The sequence below is a fragment of the Hevea brasiliensis genome, chromosome 14, assembly GCF_030052815.1.
Source record: "Hevea brasiliensis isolate MT/VB/25A 57/8 chromosome 14, ASM3005281v1, whole genome shotgun sequence".
In the NCBI taxonomy this organism is placed as follows: Eukaryota; Viridiplantae; Streptophyta; class Magnoliopsida; order Malpighiales; family Euphorbiaceae; genus Hevea; species Hevea brasiliensis.
Window position 1 is genome coordinate 80,085,135 of NC_079506.1, and position 12,460 is coordinate 80,097,594.

At 37.7% G+C, this 12,460-nt stretch overlaps 1 protein-coding gene across 1 annotated transcript; it reads right to left on the bottom strand.

The window, feature by feature from the left end:
• Nucleotides 1-1,484: 1,484 nt before the first annotated feature.
• Nucleotides 1,485-2,089, bottom strand: LOC110635698 (uncharacterized). The gene is made up of 2 exons (XM_058133404.1): nt 1,849-2,089; nt 1,485-1,729 (listed from the first exon to the last, which is right to left on the bottom strand). The coding sequence occupies exons 1-2, from the start codon at nt 2,001-2,003 to the stop codon at nt 1,549-1,551; spliced, it is 336 nt and encodes a 111-aa protein (XP_057989387.1). The 5' UTR covers nt 2,004-2,089; the 3' UTR covers nt 1,485-1,548.
• Nucleotides 2,090-12,460: the final 10,371 nt, after the last annotated feature.

Genomic DNA, 12,460 nt, shown 5'->3' on the forward strand with positions numbered 1-12,460 from the left:
AAATAAATAAATAAAAGAAGAAGAAGAAGAGACTCTGCTCTGGCCAAATTTCAATTCAACAAGAATAGATCATGATGTTCATAATAGGAAAAAAAAATCCCAAAAATGGAAACAGAAAGAGATGTATGTTAATGCTTTCATTTCATGATATGATCAACATTCCACGGGAAACTGAAATTTCTTTGGCTCAAAACATAACTAAATATTTTACATTTAGAATGAGAATACTTGCTAAATAATGTCCCAAAACTGCCAACTTCACTCCCCAAAATAACACATATGCATGTTATTTACCTCTCTACCAAAAACAAATGCTTTTTGACTTGTGGACTGTGGATATGGCTTTCATAGTGTATAACCTGTGATTTTACTGATTATCTAATTCCATTTCCTAGAAAAAATTTTGAGAACAGTCAACACAGAACTTGCAGCTGGGGTAGTAACCAACTGATCATGATTTGTCTGCAATATCACAGTAGCAATCCTGCAAACAAGCGCAACCTGGTATGCAACGCAAGTAATAACTTAACAACTAAATAATTTGAAGGTCAAATAGAAACATGTTCTTTCATGTGCAAGCAATGAATGGTTCAAAGTAGGTGGAGAAACCAATGTCCATATGGACATGTTTAGCACAATATAGAAACAAAACTGGTGACAACATCTAATGTTATTTAATAAATGCAAGCACATGATGAATACACAAATTTGTTCATTCAAATGCTTGTGACTGCCAACCTTATCAGGAAATGGAAAGTAAAGTGGAATGTCAATTTACTAATATAAACAAAAGCTATTTAATAAGGATATAACAATAAAATTAAATTTAACTTCCTCCTTTATTAATAAGATATACAACCAATATAAAGAAAATTACTTTCCGATTCCTTTTCTTTTTTCCTCTCCTTCATTCATATGATTCTCTTCTTTTCCCTTGTATTTAGGGGTGAGCATTACTCGATTCAAACTGAATAAACCAAATCGAACAGAATAATTTTATTGATTTTTTATTTAATTTATTTTTATGAGAAATTTATGAATTATATATAATTTTATAAATATAAATTATTTAATTTCATTGATTAATAGTTATTAAGTTCAAATCAAGGTCAAAATTAAATCAAATAACTTAAAAATCAAGTCTAAATTAAAAAATCCATTAAAAACTAAAACCGATCAGTTTGAATTGAACCAAACCGAAATAGAGCAGTTTAGTTCGATTCATTTTTTATTTATTTCGGTTCAGTTTTTAAAATTTATAATTCGATTTTTATAATTTTATTCGGTTTGATTCGGTTTGAACCGAATGCTCACCCCCGACTTGTATTAATATTCAAACAAAGCGTTAGTTTTCTCTCACCGGTCGCTCTACCCTCACCGGTCACCCTACCCTCGGGAAACCTTCTCTTGTTGGCAGATATAGAATATTCAGGCATAAGACAAGAGGGGCTCAATTACGGACCTGTATTGCAAAAGGCAAATGACAGTAAAATTAAACTTAGAGAAGAACCAATAAGCCTCATGCTCAGCAATGCGCTTCAATTCCAGCTATGCTGCATCTAATGCATCAATAATCAAGTCAGTTGCTGTAAGGGTTTCTTGAGTTGCTCTTTCTTGCCAAGGCCACAGCTCCCTCCTCTGGGCGTTCGTCCTTGAGTGCATATCTGTTTTCAAATGAATTGTCATGGTCAGCCTCAAACATTTCTTCCAACCTTTTTTCCTTCTCCTCCTGCAAAATAAAAGGACATGTTTTACTGGGTATAATTTAATGACTTCCATACATTAACTGTGTCAAGTACACTAGAAGAAATAAAATAACTAATGAAATAAATGAAACAAGAAAAATACGTCAATGAAAAATGGTTCTTCAGTCTGATCCCAGTGACACATGGATTGGTCATGAAACTCTGTGACAACAAAATCACCATGGTTGCTGATTGCAAGACACCAAACATCTGCATGATGTCCCTCAAGAGTTCAAAGCAGCTCAAACTTATCAGCATCCCAGTATTTTACAAGGCAATCCTTCCCAACACTAAACATGTAATGGGTATTGCCCACAAATTGTACTGCCGTAACATTACATCAGAAATAGCTCATCAGGATTTTACACAAAGGTCAATGGTAAAGGAAAACATTTAGTTCATGTACAACTATCAGCATGGGCAAAAAGGGATTTATGGCAGTCACCAAAATCCAAACCCCAAATTTTTAAATTTTTATCTGCTGAACCAGTAACAATCAAATCTCCATCTGATGAGATATCCATACATAGCACAGGCAGTTTGTGACCATATAACAAAAGGAAAAACTTAAGTGTATCCACGAAGAAAACCTGAATACATTCATGCAAATGTAACAGAACAGCTAGTGATTTATGAGATGTCCTTACCATACAAATTTATTCAACCACCAAAAAGCCATTCCCATAGAGATTTATGAGAGCTATATCCTACGAGTTTGTATTTTGTTATGTTACTTGGACTCCATTTTTTCTGAAATTATCATAGATTTTGCTATTTATTGATGCCAAAATACCAATGCCAAAATATTTGTTCACACAGGAGTTTTAGAATATAGTGGAAAGTTGAAGTAACCAAACATTGTTAAGAAATTAAAACAAGCAAACAAAACTTGTTCACAAGCTTATAATTTGATATAGATATTCTAAGCCCAGACATTTTTTTCTAAGTTTCTATATAAAGTACTAAAAGTTAACAAACATCATTCCACTGATCAATTAATTTTCAGTCCTTTGTCCTTATCATTTCAGTTTTAACTAGCAATGCTCTTTCACCTCTTTTCTTTCTTTCTTTCTTATTGTTGTGCACCGCGGAAGCCTGTAAGCTGCAAAGAGGGCTACATCCACGGGCATGCCATCTTCTACTATCATCAATAAATAAATCATCATTAAAAGCTCATAGCTATACTACCCATCAACCCAATCACACCCAAGAGAACCCATACTATATCAAATTACTCATAGTAAAAATATTAGTTAGTCTCTCTCAGTCTCTTCTAGACATAACCCAATATATTTACTATTACTTTAGACACCATATTTTAGCCGACATTCGAAGGCAAGGTTCTTTTAAAATTGAAACTTTATTATCCGTTCTCGATTGATGTCCCGATCACAGATAGCTTTTCCATACTTACCAACGGCTCGTCTCTGGAACAAATCGATCTCACACTCAAGTTAGATTGCTTTCCGATCCCTTGGTCTTTACCCGATGAGTTCGAGTCAATATTGGATCTCCGAACCATCCAATCTTGCCCACTGTTGTTCTTCGATATCTCTATGTACAAATACCGCAAAATTCCATTTGACTAATGTTGTGATCGAGCTTCTCGCTTGAAGTGCCCATATATTCCTCAAATGAAGTTAAGGTTTTATCCGGTCTCTAAATAATGGTTCCGAACTTAAAAAGTTCAAGTCATTTTCAAATCTTTGCAATTCTAATATTCTAAAGTTCCATTCGATATTTGGTCATGGCTCCGTCTGATCTCATGTTCACGTATAATATTTTTCCGATCTCTTAGAGTAATTTGATATATTATGATTAATAGTCACTCTTATGTTTAATGTTCAACTGCATTCAATCAAGTAAGTACTCTGACAATTTGGTTTGAATGCTTTCCGATCTTATCAAGAAATTGAACATAAAAAACTTCAATTCATTTCAAAATAAAAATATACAAGTCAATTAGCAGGGGGGTCTTCTTCGCCCTGCTCCCCAGTTACATTCCTCTCTCTCTCCTCACCCTCGTGCTCCACATCGCTGTCCTCTTCGGCCGCAGGGATGAGGTTATCAATCCAGGTAAAGTCCTCCTATGGGTAACGCTTCTTTAGTTCGGACAAGAGGTCGCTATGGGCGTTCACATATGCCCCAGCCTCTTTTGTAGTGCTCTCCTCCTCCTTTGCCTAGAGCTCCTCCTCCTTTGCCCGAAGTTCCTCAGAAAAATGAGCAAGATCGGTAGATTGACCAGCCCGGTTGACTTCAAGTTCTCGCTTCACTTTAGCTATCCTCTCTTCGCAATACTTCACCCGATCTTCCAGTTTGACAATGTAATCATTGGCAGTAGAGAGCTGAGCCTTTGTAGTCGACGCATCCTAGACCGCCTTAAGAATTTCCTTCCTTAAGACGTGGGCTTTTTCTCTGATCATGTGCTGGTTTGTAATAGCCTCCAAGCCCAAACTCATTGTCTAAGTTAGAATATGATCAATACTCTCCTCAGCTAATCGGTTCCGATCTTCTTGGAAACAGATGGAGGAGCCCATGACCTAGGCTAGACCAGGATTTCCTCGGGTTGAGCGATTTCGTTCCAGCGATTGGATAAGGAGTTGAGCTCCTCGGGAGAGCATTCTAACAGGAGGACCAGAAGACTCCCCTTCTACATTAGAAGAGATCGGAGGAGGTGGACATTCAATCTGCTAAGGTGGAGAGATAACGACCTCTACTTTCAAGACCGGCTGCTCCTGAGATCAAGGAGGGAAGCTCGGTACTTCTACCAAGTCTCGTCGAGATGTCTGAGCAGCGGCGGCACTAGCCTCTTTCATTGCTTGTGCCTTTCAAGAAACCTCCCTTTTTCACTTGTGGCTCTCTTTAGAAGCATCGCCACCCACCATACCTGCACAAAGAAGAAGTCAGTGAGTTCACTAAGATTGAGAGACTAGAGATCTGGATTATACCAGTCACAGGACTGAGGTCAGAAAGCTGAAGCTCATAATCTTCATGGGAGATCAGCCACATCATCCACCATTTCAGTTCAGCAGTGACCGCATCTAAGCACGAATATTTATGGGTGGCCGCCTAAGCTTTTAATTCTTTCACCTTGGCATCTTCGTCTTTATTTAAAGTAAGCTTCTTAAGAACTTGGGGGACCAAATAATTTCAATTACGTGGGATCCCCTCAAAGCCATTTTGATCCTTACTCCTAAGGATGAAAAACCGATCCTTCCAGTTCTTCAGCGAAGAAGGAAGATCGGTGAAAAGCCCGCAGTTCGGCTTTGCCTGAAAAAATCAAAATTCTTCATCCTTTCTTCGGGCAAGTCTATGCAACTTGGCAAAGACCCTAACAGTGGGCTCCAGTCTCTTGGCTCGGCAGAGACCTCTGAAGGCTACTAAAGTCCACCAGGAGTTCAGATGCACTTGAGCTACCGAGACATGAGGGAATTTCAGGACGGCCTTGTAAAATCCATCCAAGGGAAAACGGATCCCGGACTTCAACTGCTCCTCGTATACTATGATAAGATCGCCTTCTTCAAAGAAGTGATCGGCTCGAAAATCACCATGGCATCTGATCAATTCAAAAGAGTCAATCTGTAGATTGTATTATTGACTTATAGATTGGAGATCAGTCTCTCTAAGGATTGACGGTAGTTCATCAACTGGCAGGTTCTCCTTTCTGGAAGACGTTCCTCACTTTGGTCTGGTAGCTAAACCAGTAACTGGAATGATGGCTGTGCTAGATTGCTCGCTTGGTCTAATCGCATCGCCTTCTTCTGACGTCCATGAAAAATGGACGGAAGGCGGGCTTGAAGCTCTCTGACCCTCAGTACCACTCATTTTCACGAAATAAAAAGGAAAATTGATCGGAAAAAGATTAAAGCTCTTACCGGAGTGTTAGTCGGTGTCAAAAAAACTTGGAAAACGAGAGAAAATTTAATATCGATGAGAGAAATTTGAAAGTGGCATTATTTGTGAATGGCTACCCCCTCCCTATTTATACCCGCTAGTGCATTAAATGTTGTATCGATAAGCGAGATCTGACCAGTGCCCCGAGAAAATTCCAGAAACATGGAAAAGATATCGGATAAAAGAGATCAGTTTATGAGTTCATTTGGCTGGATTAGATCGGACACAATTAAAATGGATCTGAAAATAATGTAATAATAAAACAAAATAAATATTTAAATAAAATTTCATTTCATTTCCAAAAGATCAGATTACATCATTTGGGCGATCTCTCAAGATCAGCAATTACAAGTATCCCTACACTACATTCTACCCAACTCAGACTACTTCCGAACTCAAAATGTCGCACAATGGGCCTATGTCAAAGCCTAGTCTTGTGGGTGAATCAAAAGATGTGTTTGATCAGAAAGCCAACCACAAGTATTGGATAGATGTGCAGCTCAGATAGAGTGACTATGACTCTCATGATATTGAGCGAAGTCATCGCCGATGTCATTGACCAGACCCGAGCTGCAATCGGGACGCCCGATATGGTTGGGAGCCAAATGAACTTCAAGAGGTGGTCACCGACATCAAGATTGAATTAGCAATCCTCTTGTTTAAGATCGGTTTACCGATCGTACTGGTAAACCGATTAGAGATTGGCACGTCCGTCACTTTCGACCTTGATCGATAAATTAGTCCAGTTCTCTTGCTGTCATTAGATGACGTTCTCATGGCTCTCTGATCGCCGGGGTCATAAATTTTCAGGCGAGGGGTGAAGGAAACAGTCGAAAAAAGATCAAAATGGCCATTATAATTAGAATTACTGCCAGAAAAGCTAGAATCGGGGAAGTAGTGCATTGGAAATAAACTAGAGAAGGAAAAGTGAAGTGTGAAGGTGACTTCCTATTGCTGCATATATATAGGGCCCTGGCATTTATTGCGGAACTAGAAGTGGGTTCATCGGTAATCGAAGAATTTATTGCTTTGACCGATACAGGTCAGATGGAGTAGGAAGTTGGAAAATAGAGAGATCAAGGAGTAAAAAGAATTGGATGCAAAAGAAGATAAAGATCAGAATAATAATCTTAAGATGAGTCAGTCACAATAAGATCGAAAGAAACAAGGGACGACCTATAGAGTTCGGAGAACTCAGAGGGATTGAATAACTTCCGGTAAGGACCTTCAACTAACTCCCTTCACCGTCAGATCCGAGTTAGTTAAAGCATTACAGGCATAATCTAATCCTCACCACACATCTCATTTGTAAGGATGCCCTCCTAGCCGCCAGACGCCAAACGGTTAAAGCAGCCCTGTATATCTCGATCTACACCGTTGATTATAATTGTAAGGATGGATTTGGAGCCCTCGGATTAAAAGCAGATGATAGATTCGGTGCCTTTTGTTCCCAGCCTTTGGATCCACTTTGTAAGGCGAGACCCTTGACCGTTAGATTAAGGGATGAAAAGACAAAAATTCTGAATGAAATCCTAACCCTCAATTTTGATTCTCTTTAATTCCCAGACATCAGGTTATGTCCTTTAGAATCTAGGCCTTCCGTTTCCTCTTGATGTAATCCTGACCCTCCACTTTGAGCACCCATTCCCTATAAATACCTGCATGTAATACTGTAGAAAGGAGGAGAGTTGGTGATTATCATGGAAAGACTCTAGACTTTGATTCAGTCTTACTGCTTGTCATTCAAAGCTCTCAAAGTGTTGAGAAACTTTAGAAACCAGTTTTCTGAAGTATTTCATTTCAAAGAGCTCCAAATCCTGTGATTTTCATTTTCAATTCCTGTGCACTACCCTGTGAACCCATCTTAACTCCGCCTCATTCCCATCACTTTAGTATCTGTGCATTGCCCTCCGAGCTCAACTTCATTCCATTTTATTCCCATTACCTGGGTTAAGCTCAAGTTCTTTAGTCGTCAGCCTTCAGTTCTCTAAGATTTATGGATATCGGAGTTGGCTCGCCTATCTCCCCAACTTTCCACAGGTAAGCGTCTAAACTGTCATTTTGTTGAATATCCTTGGTTTGTTTTCTCAAGTTTTTTTTTTTTACATATCCAGTCACACTAAATCTCAGAATAGGTTATCTTAGCCCGTAGTCATTTCCTTTGTCTTCTTTTTATTCATTTGTAAATTCCATTTACCGTAACCCCATTTTGAGAGTAGATGTTTGAGTCATTAGCGACTCATAAATACTCTAAAGAGTACAGGCAGGAGTACTTTAACAAATAAATAGGAAAATGAACGTAACTCCAGTGGTCATAGAAAGATCACACTAGGCTAGAGGGGCCAAAATGGAAAATAAGCTATGAGATCGGGGCTTGGAATATGCTCAGACGATAAGACAAGAGATCGGAAATCAAGACGAAGTTCGAACCTTGGGCAGAACCAGAAAAGGGATGGAGTCTAAAACCAAAGGGTTCGGATAAAACAATCATGCGAAAGATCGGCAAAGAGTTTTGTTTAACGTCCGCCATCTAGTTATAAAATCTCGTAGGCCAGGAAAAGCTTTTCAGGGATCAAGAAAGACCTTTTACCCGAATCCCTAGTTTGAAGTTCTTATAAAATGCCATTCTTATAAATATATTAAGAGATCGGGGGAGAGTTCTTACCCGAACTCAGCCTAATTTTTTTAACACAATATATTAAAAGATCGGGGGAGAGTTCTTACTTGAACTCAGCCTAATTTTTTAATGCAATATATTAAGAGATCGGGGAAGAGTTCTTACCCGAATTCTTAGTCAAAATTTTAACGTAATATATTAAGAGATCGAAGGAGAGTTCTTACCCAAACTCAGCCTAATTTTTAATTTAATATATTAAGAGATCGGGGGAGAGTTCTTACCCGAATTCTCAACTAAAATCTTAACAAAATATATAGAGATCGAGGGAGAGTTCTTACCCGAAATCCTCCGCTTAAATTTTAACAGAATACATTAAGAGATCGGGAGAGAGTTCTTACCAGAATTCTCTTAACTTAAATTCAAATTAAAATAAACTAAGAGATCGGGGGAGACTTCTTACCCGAGCTCTCAAATTAAATTCTTAATACACCAAGGGATCAGCGGGAGAGTTCTTCCCAAAGTATCCTGAATATTAGGTTGAGGCTCGATGGAGAGTCCTCCTCAAGGCACTCATATTTATAGGATAAAAATTCCCCCTGAGAATATCACAACTTCAGTATTCATATTAATCCCCAAAATACCTATTACACAACACCTATTCACTGAAGGGTCATCTCATGTACTAGTGTTCTTGGGCAACCCGTAATAGTAAAATATCAAACATTCCTTTTATCCGTACAAAGGATTAACATCATCATTCTAACCCCCAAATTATCAATTTCAATTTATAAAGAGCACAACATTAAATCTGCTTACCCTCATTGAGGGACGAGGTAGGGTGCCTAACACCTTCCCCACCTGTATATGGACCCTGAACCTAGAATCTCTATTTTCGAAGTGGTTTTTAATCTTTAAAAATGATTTTCTTTAATCTCCCTCAAAATTAAAGTGGCGACTCCTCACTTTTTCCACTTCGGTGAGAACCGTCCGGCGATCGCAAAACCCTTATGACAATTACAACACTACACCACAAAAAGTGCCCTCTCACCAATGGACAAGAATTCTTTCCTCTTGAATTCTATGTCCTTTCTCCACCTTTGGCCGAAGCCTCTCTATACTAAAATGGGCAGAGCCAATCCGCAGCAATTGGCAGAGCCCCTCTCTACAATGGGTGACAACCTCACTCCATGAGCTGAAAATCATTCTCTTCAATGGGCAAAAGCCAAATAACCTTTTCCATCATTCTCCTATTTATAGTGTTAATTTCCTCAATCCTTTTCTGATTAGGAGTCCTACTTAATTTAGGAATAACACTAAAATAAGAGTTCTACTCATTATAGAAAATATTCCTCCATCCTATTGAGGAATATTTCTCCCACTCAAATTAAGAAAAAATCTCTCTCCAAATCCCATTAGGATTTTGAGTAATAATTCTCACAATCTCTACCTTGACTCAAAATCCATCAACCATTGCATACCTCAAATTCTTGGGTGTCATCAAATCTCCATACTTGAGCTTGAACCCTTCAAATCATCAATTCTTCAATCTTCATATTGGGCATAACTTGCTTTATTCTTCAAAAAATCTTCACGTCATCAACCATCTTGATTTTGTATCAAGAGCTCCACCTAAATTTTATCTCTCCATCACCTTGAACCTGCATCATCATTGTTGCATGTGCAACTTTCCACATATCACAATAGCTCCACCTTTAACCAAACTCACCAAGATCATTCCCATGCTCTGATACCAATTTATTGTACACTGCGGAAGCGTGTAAACTGCAAAGAAATAAAGCAAACATACAAAATACCAATATTTACGTGGTTCACCCTCTTCACATAGGGTAACATCCACGGGCATGCTATCTTTTACTATCATCAATAAATAAATCATCATTACAAGCTCATAGCTATACTATCCATCAACCCAATTACACCCAAGAGAACCCATACTATATCAAACTGCTCATAGTAAATATATTAGTTAGTCCCTCTCAGTCTCCTCTAGACATAACCTAATATATTTACTATTATAACATTACACCACAAAGGGTGCCTTCAACTGTATGGGTAAGAGCCCTCTCACCAATAGACAAGAATCCCTTCCTCTTGAATTCTATGTCCTTTCTCTTAAATTCTATGTATTTTCTCCACCTTAGGCGGGAGCCTCTCTATACTACAATGGTCAAAAGCCCCTCATCAATGGGCAGAGCCAATCCGCAGCAATTGGCAAAACCCCTCTCTACAATAGGTAACAGCCTCACTCCATCAACTGAAAACCATTCTCTTCAATGGGCAAAATCCAAATAACCTTTTCCATCATTCTTCTATTTATAGTGTTAATTCCCTCAATCCTTATCTAATTAGGAGTCCTACTCAATTTAGGAATAACACTAAAATAAGAGTTCTACTCATTATAGAAAATATTCCTCCATCCTATTGAGGAATATTTCTCCCACTCAAATTAGGAAAAGATCTCTCTCCAAATCCCATTAGGATTTTGAGTCATAATTCTAACACTTATTTTTATTTTGACTAGTCCTAGAGCCAAGCTACAGAATGGACAGTTGCCTCCATACTTAGTGTGCATGGAACTTAGAAAGCACTTGAAAAGAAACCTATATAACCAAAATCACAAGAAAAGAAAATAAAATTTGAAAAGGTTAAAGAAGTCAACTTGACCTTCAATGTGCAATCCAAAAGTGCAACGGCAATATATTTAGCATCTGGGCTAACGGCAACCACTAAAACATCATCATTCATCTTCATAGTTCTGTCATTTGACACCATTAGGTGCTTAGTATCCTGTAAATTAAACAGAAATAATCTAGCCTCACTACCATATCAAGCATGATAGCTGCATATCTTTGTTGAAAGAAAAGCTTATCCTAGCAGCCTATATAAATTACAAGAAGCAACCTAGAAAAGTATAACTTTTTAAATGATGCTTGCTGCAATAGAACATGAAAATTTTTCCAACCTTCTTTGGAATATTTTTCTCCAGAAGGAGAGAATAAGGTTTTTTCAAACATAAAAAAGGTTTTCAATGTAAAAATAGTTTGTAAAATTAATAGAAAAAGAACGATACATAACACTAACATGAATACATGGGTATGAAAGACCATACTAGGCCAGGTTTCTACTACACTTGATGCTCCCAGAACTTAACATCATGATCTGCACTGCCTGTGACAAAACCATTTTCATTTGGAATGGAAGCAATAGACAGTACTGAACCACCATGAGCTTCCACTGCCTCAACACAAGTGCCCCTACCAATTTCAATTATTTCTATTTTTCCATCTTTAGTTCCAACAAGTGCATACTTGTTATGTGGAACACATACTGTTCAATTTCCTACTGTAATAGTGGGGTTATAATTATCAATCAAAATATATGTACAATAAAAACTGCTTAGCATCAGCTGCCTTGCAAAACTTGGCAAGCTTTTTAAATCTCTCCAAATTTATAAAGATTATCAATTAAAATTATATACATAACAATATTCGGAAACAATAAACTCTTTGAATTATAATAAAATATTTCATATACTAAAATATTTTGTTTTATAGATTCTTATGATAAATTTTTTTTTAAATCTTTTAAGTATCAAAATTACATGAATCAAACCAATTCTCTTAATAATAGTCATTATTATTGAGATCAAAATTTGAGGACAGTAATGGAACTTGCTCTTCTTGTATTAAATTTGATGGAGGAATGGAGTCAAGGCTAGAAGGAGATGTCACAGATTGTCCTCCTTCAATTAGATATAGCATAGCATCTACTTCTGATTTTGATGGCATTCCCCATCATTAGCTGAAAGGTTCCTTTGGTTCTCCACCTATGCGATGATGGGTCGAGCATCAGGGCCATTGTCATGGTTGATAGGGAAGGCTTCTTCATCATCATCCAAAAGGTCCAAAAAGCATTCATTAACGTAAGGACCAAAATCTAATAATAGTGATGTTAATTCTACTTCTGGAGCTTGCTCTTCTTGTGTCATATTTAATGAAGAAGAGGAGCCAAGACCTTGTGGAGTAGCAACAAATTGTCCTTCTACAACAACATTGGAATAGCAAGATCGCATCGTCTTTTGGTTTTGATGGCTTTCCTCATCACCATCTGCTGATGGTTTCCTTTTGTTCTCAACATATGGGATGAGTTAAGCGTCAAGGTTGGTAGGGAGGGCTTCTTCATC

What these genes read in the sequence shown, in the direction of transcription:
- LOC110635698 (XM_058133404.1), bottom strand. Translation starts at nt 2,003, where the DNA reads ATGCTGATAAGTTTGAGCTGCTTTGAACTCTTGAGGGACATCATGCAG. An exon ending in AAGAACCATTTTTCATTGAC is followed by an intron (nt 1,730 to 1,848) that starts GTATTTTTCTTG and finishes TTTATTTTGCAG; the next exon opens with GAGGAGAAGGAAAAAAGGTT.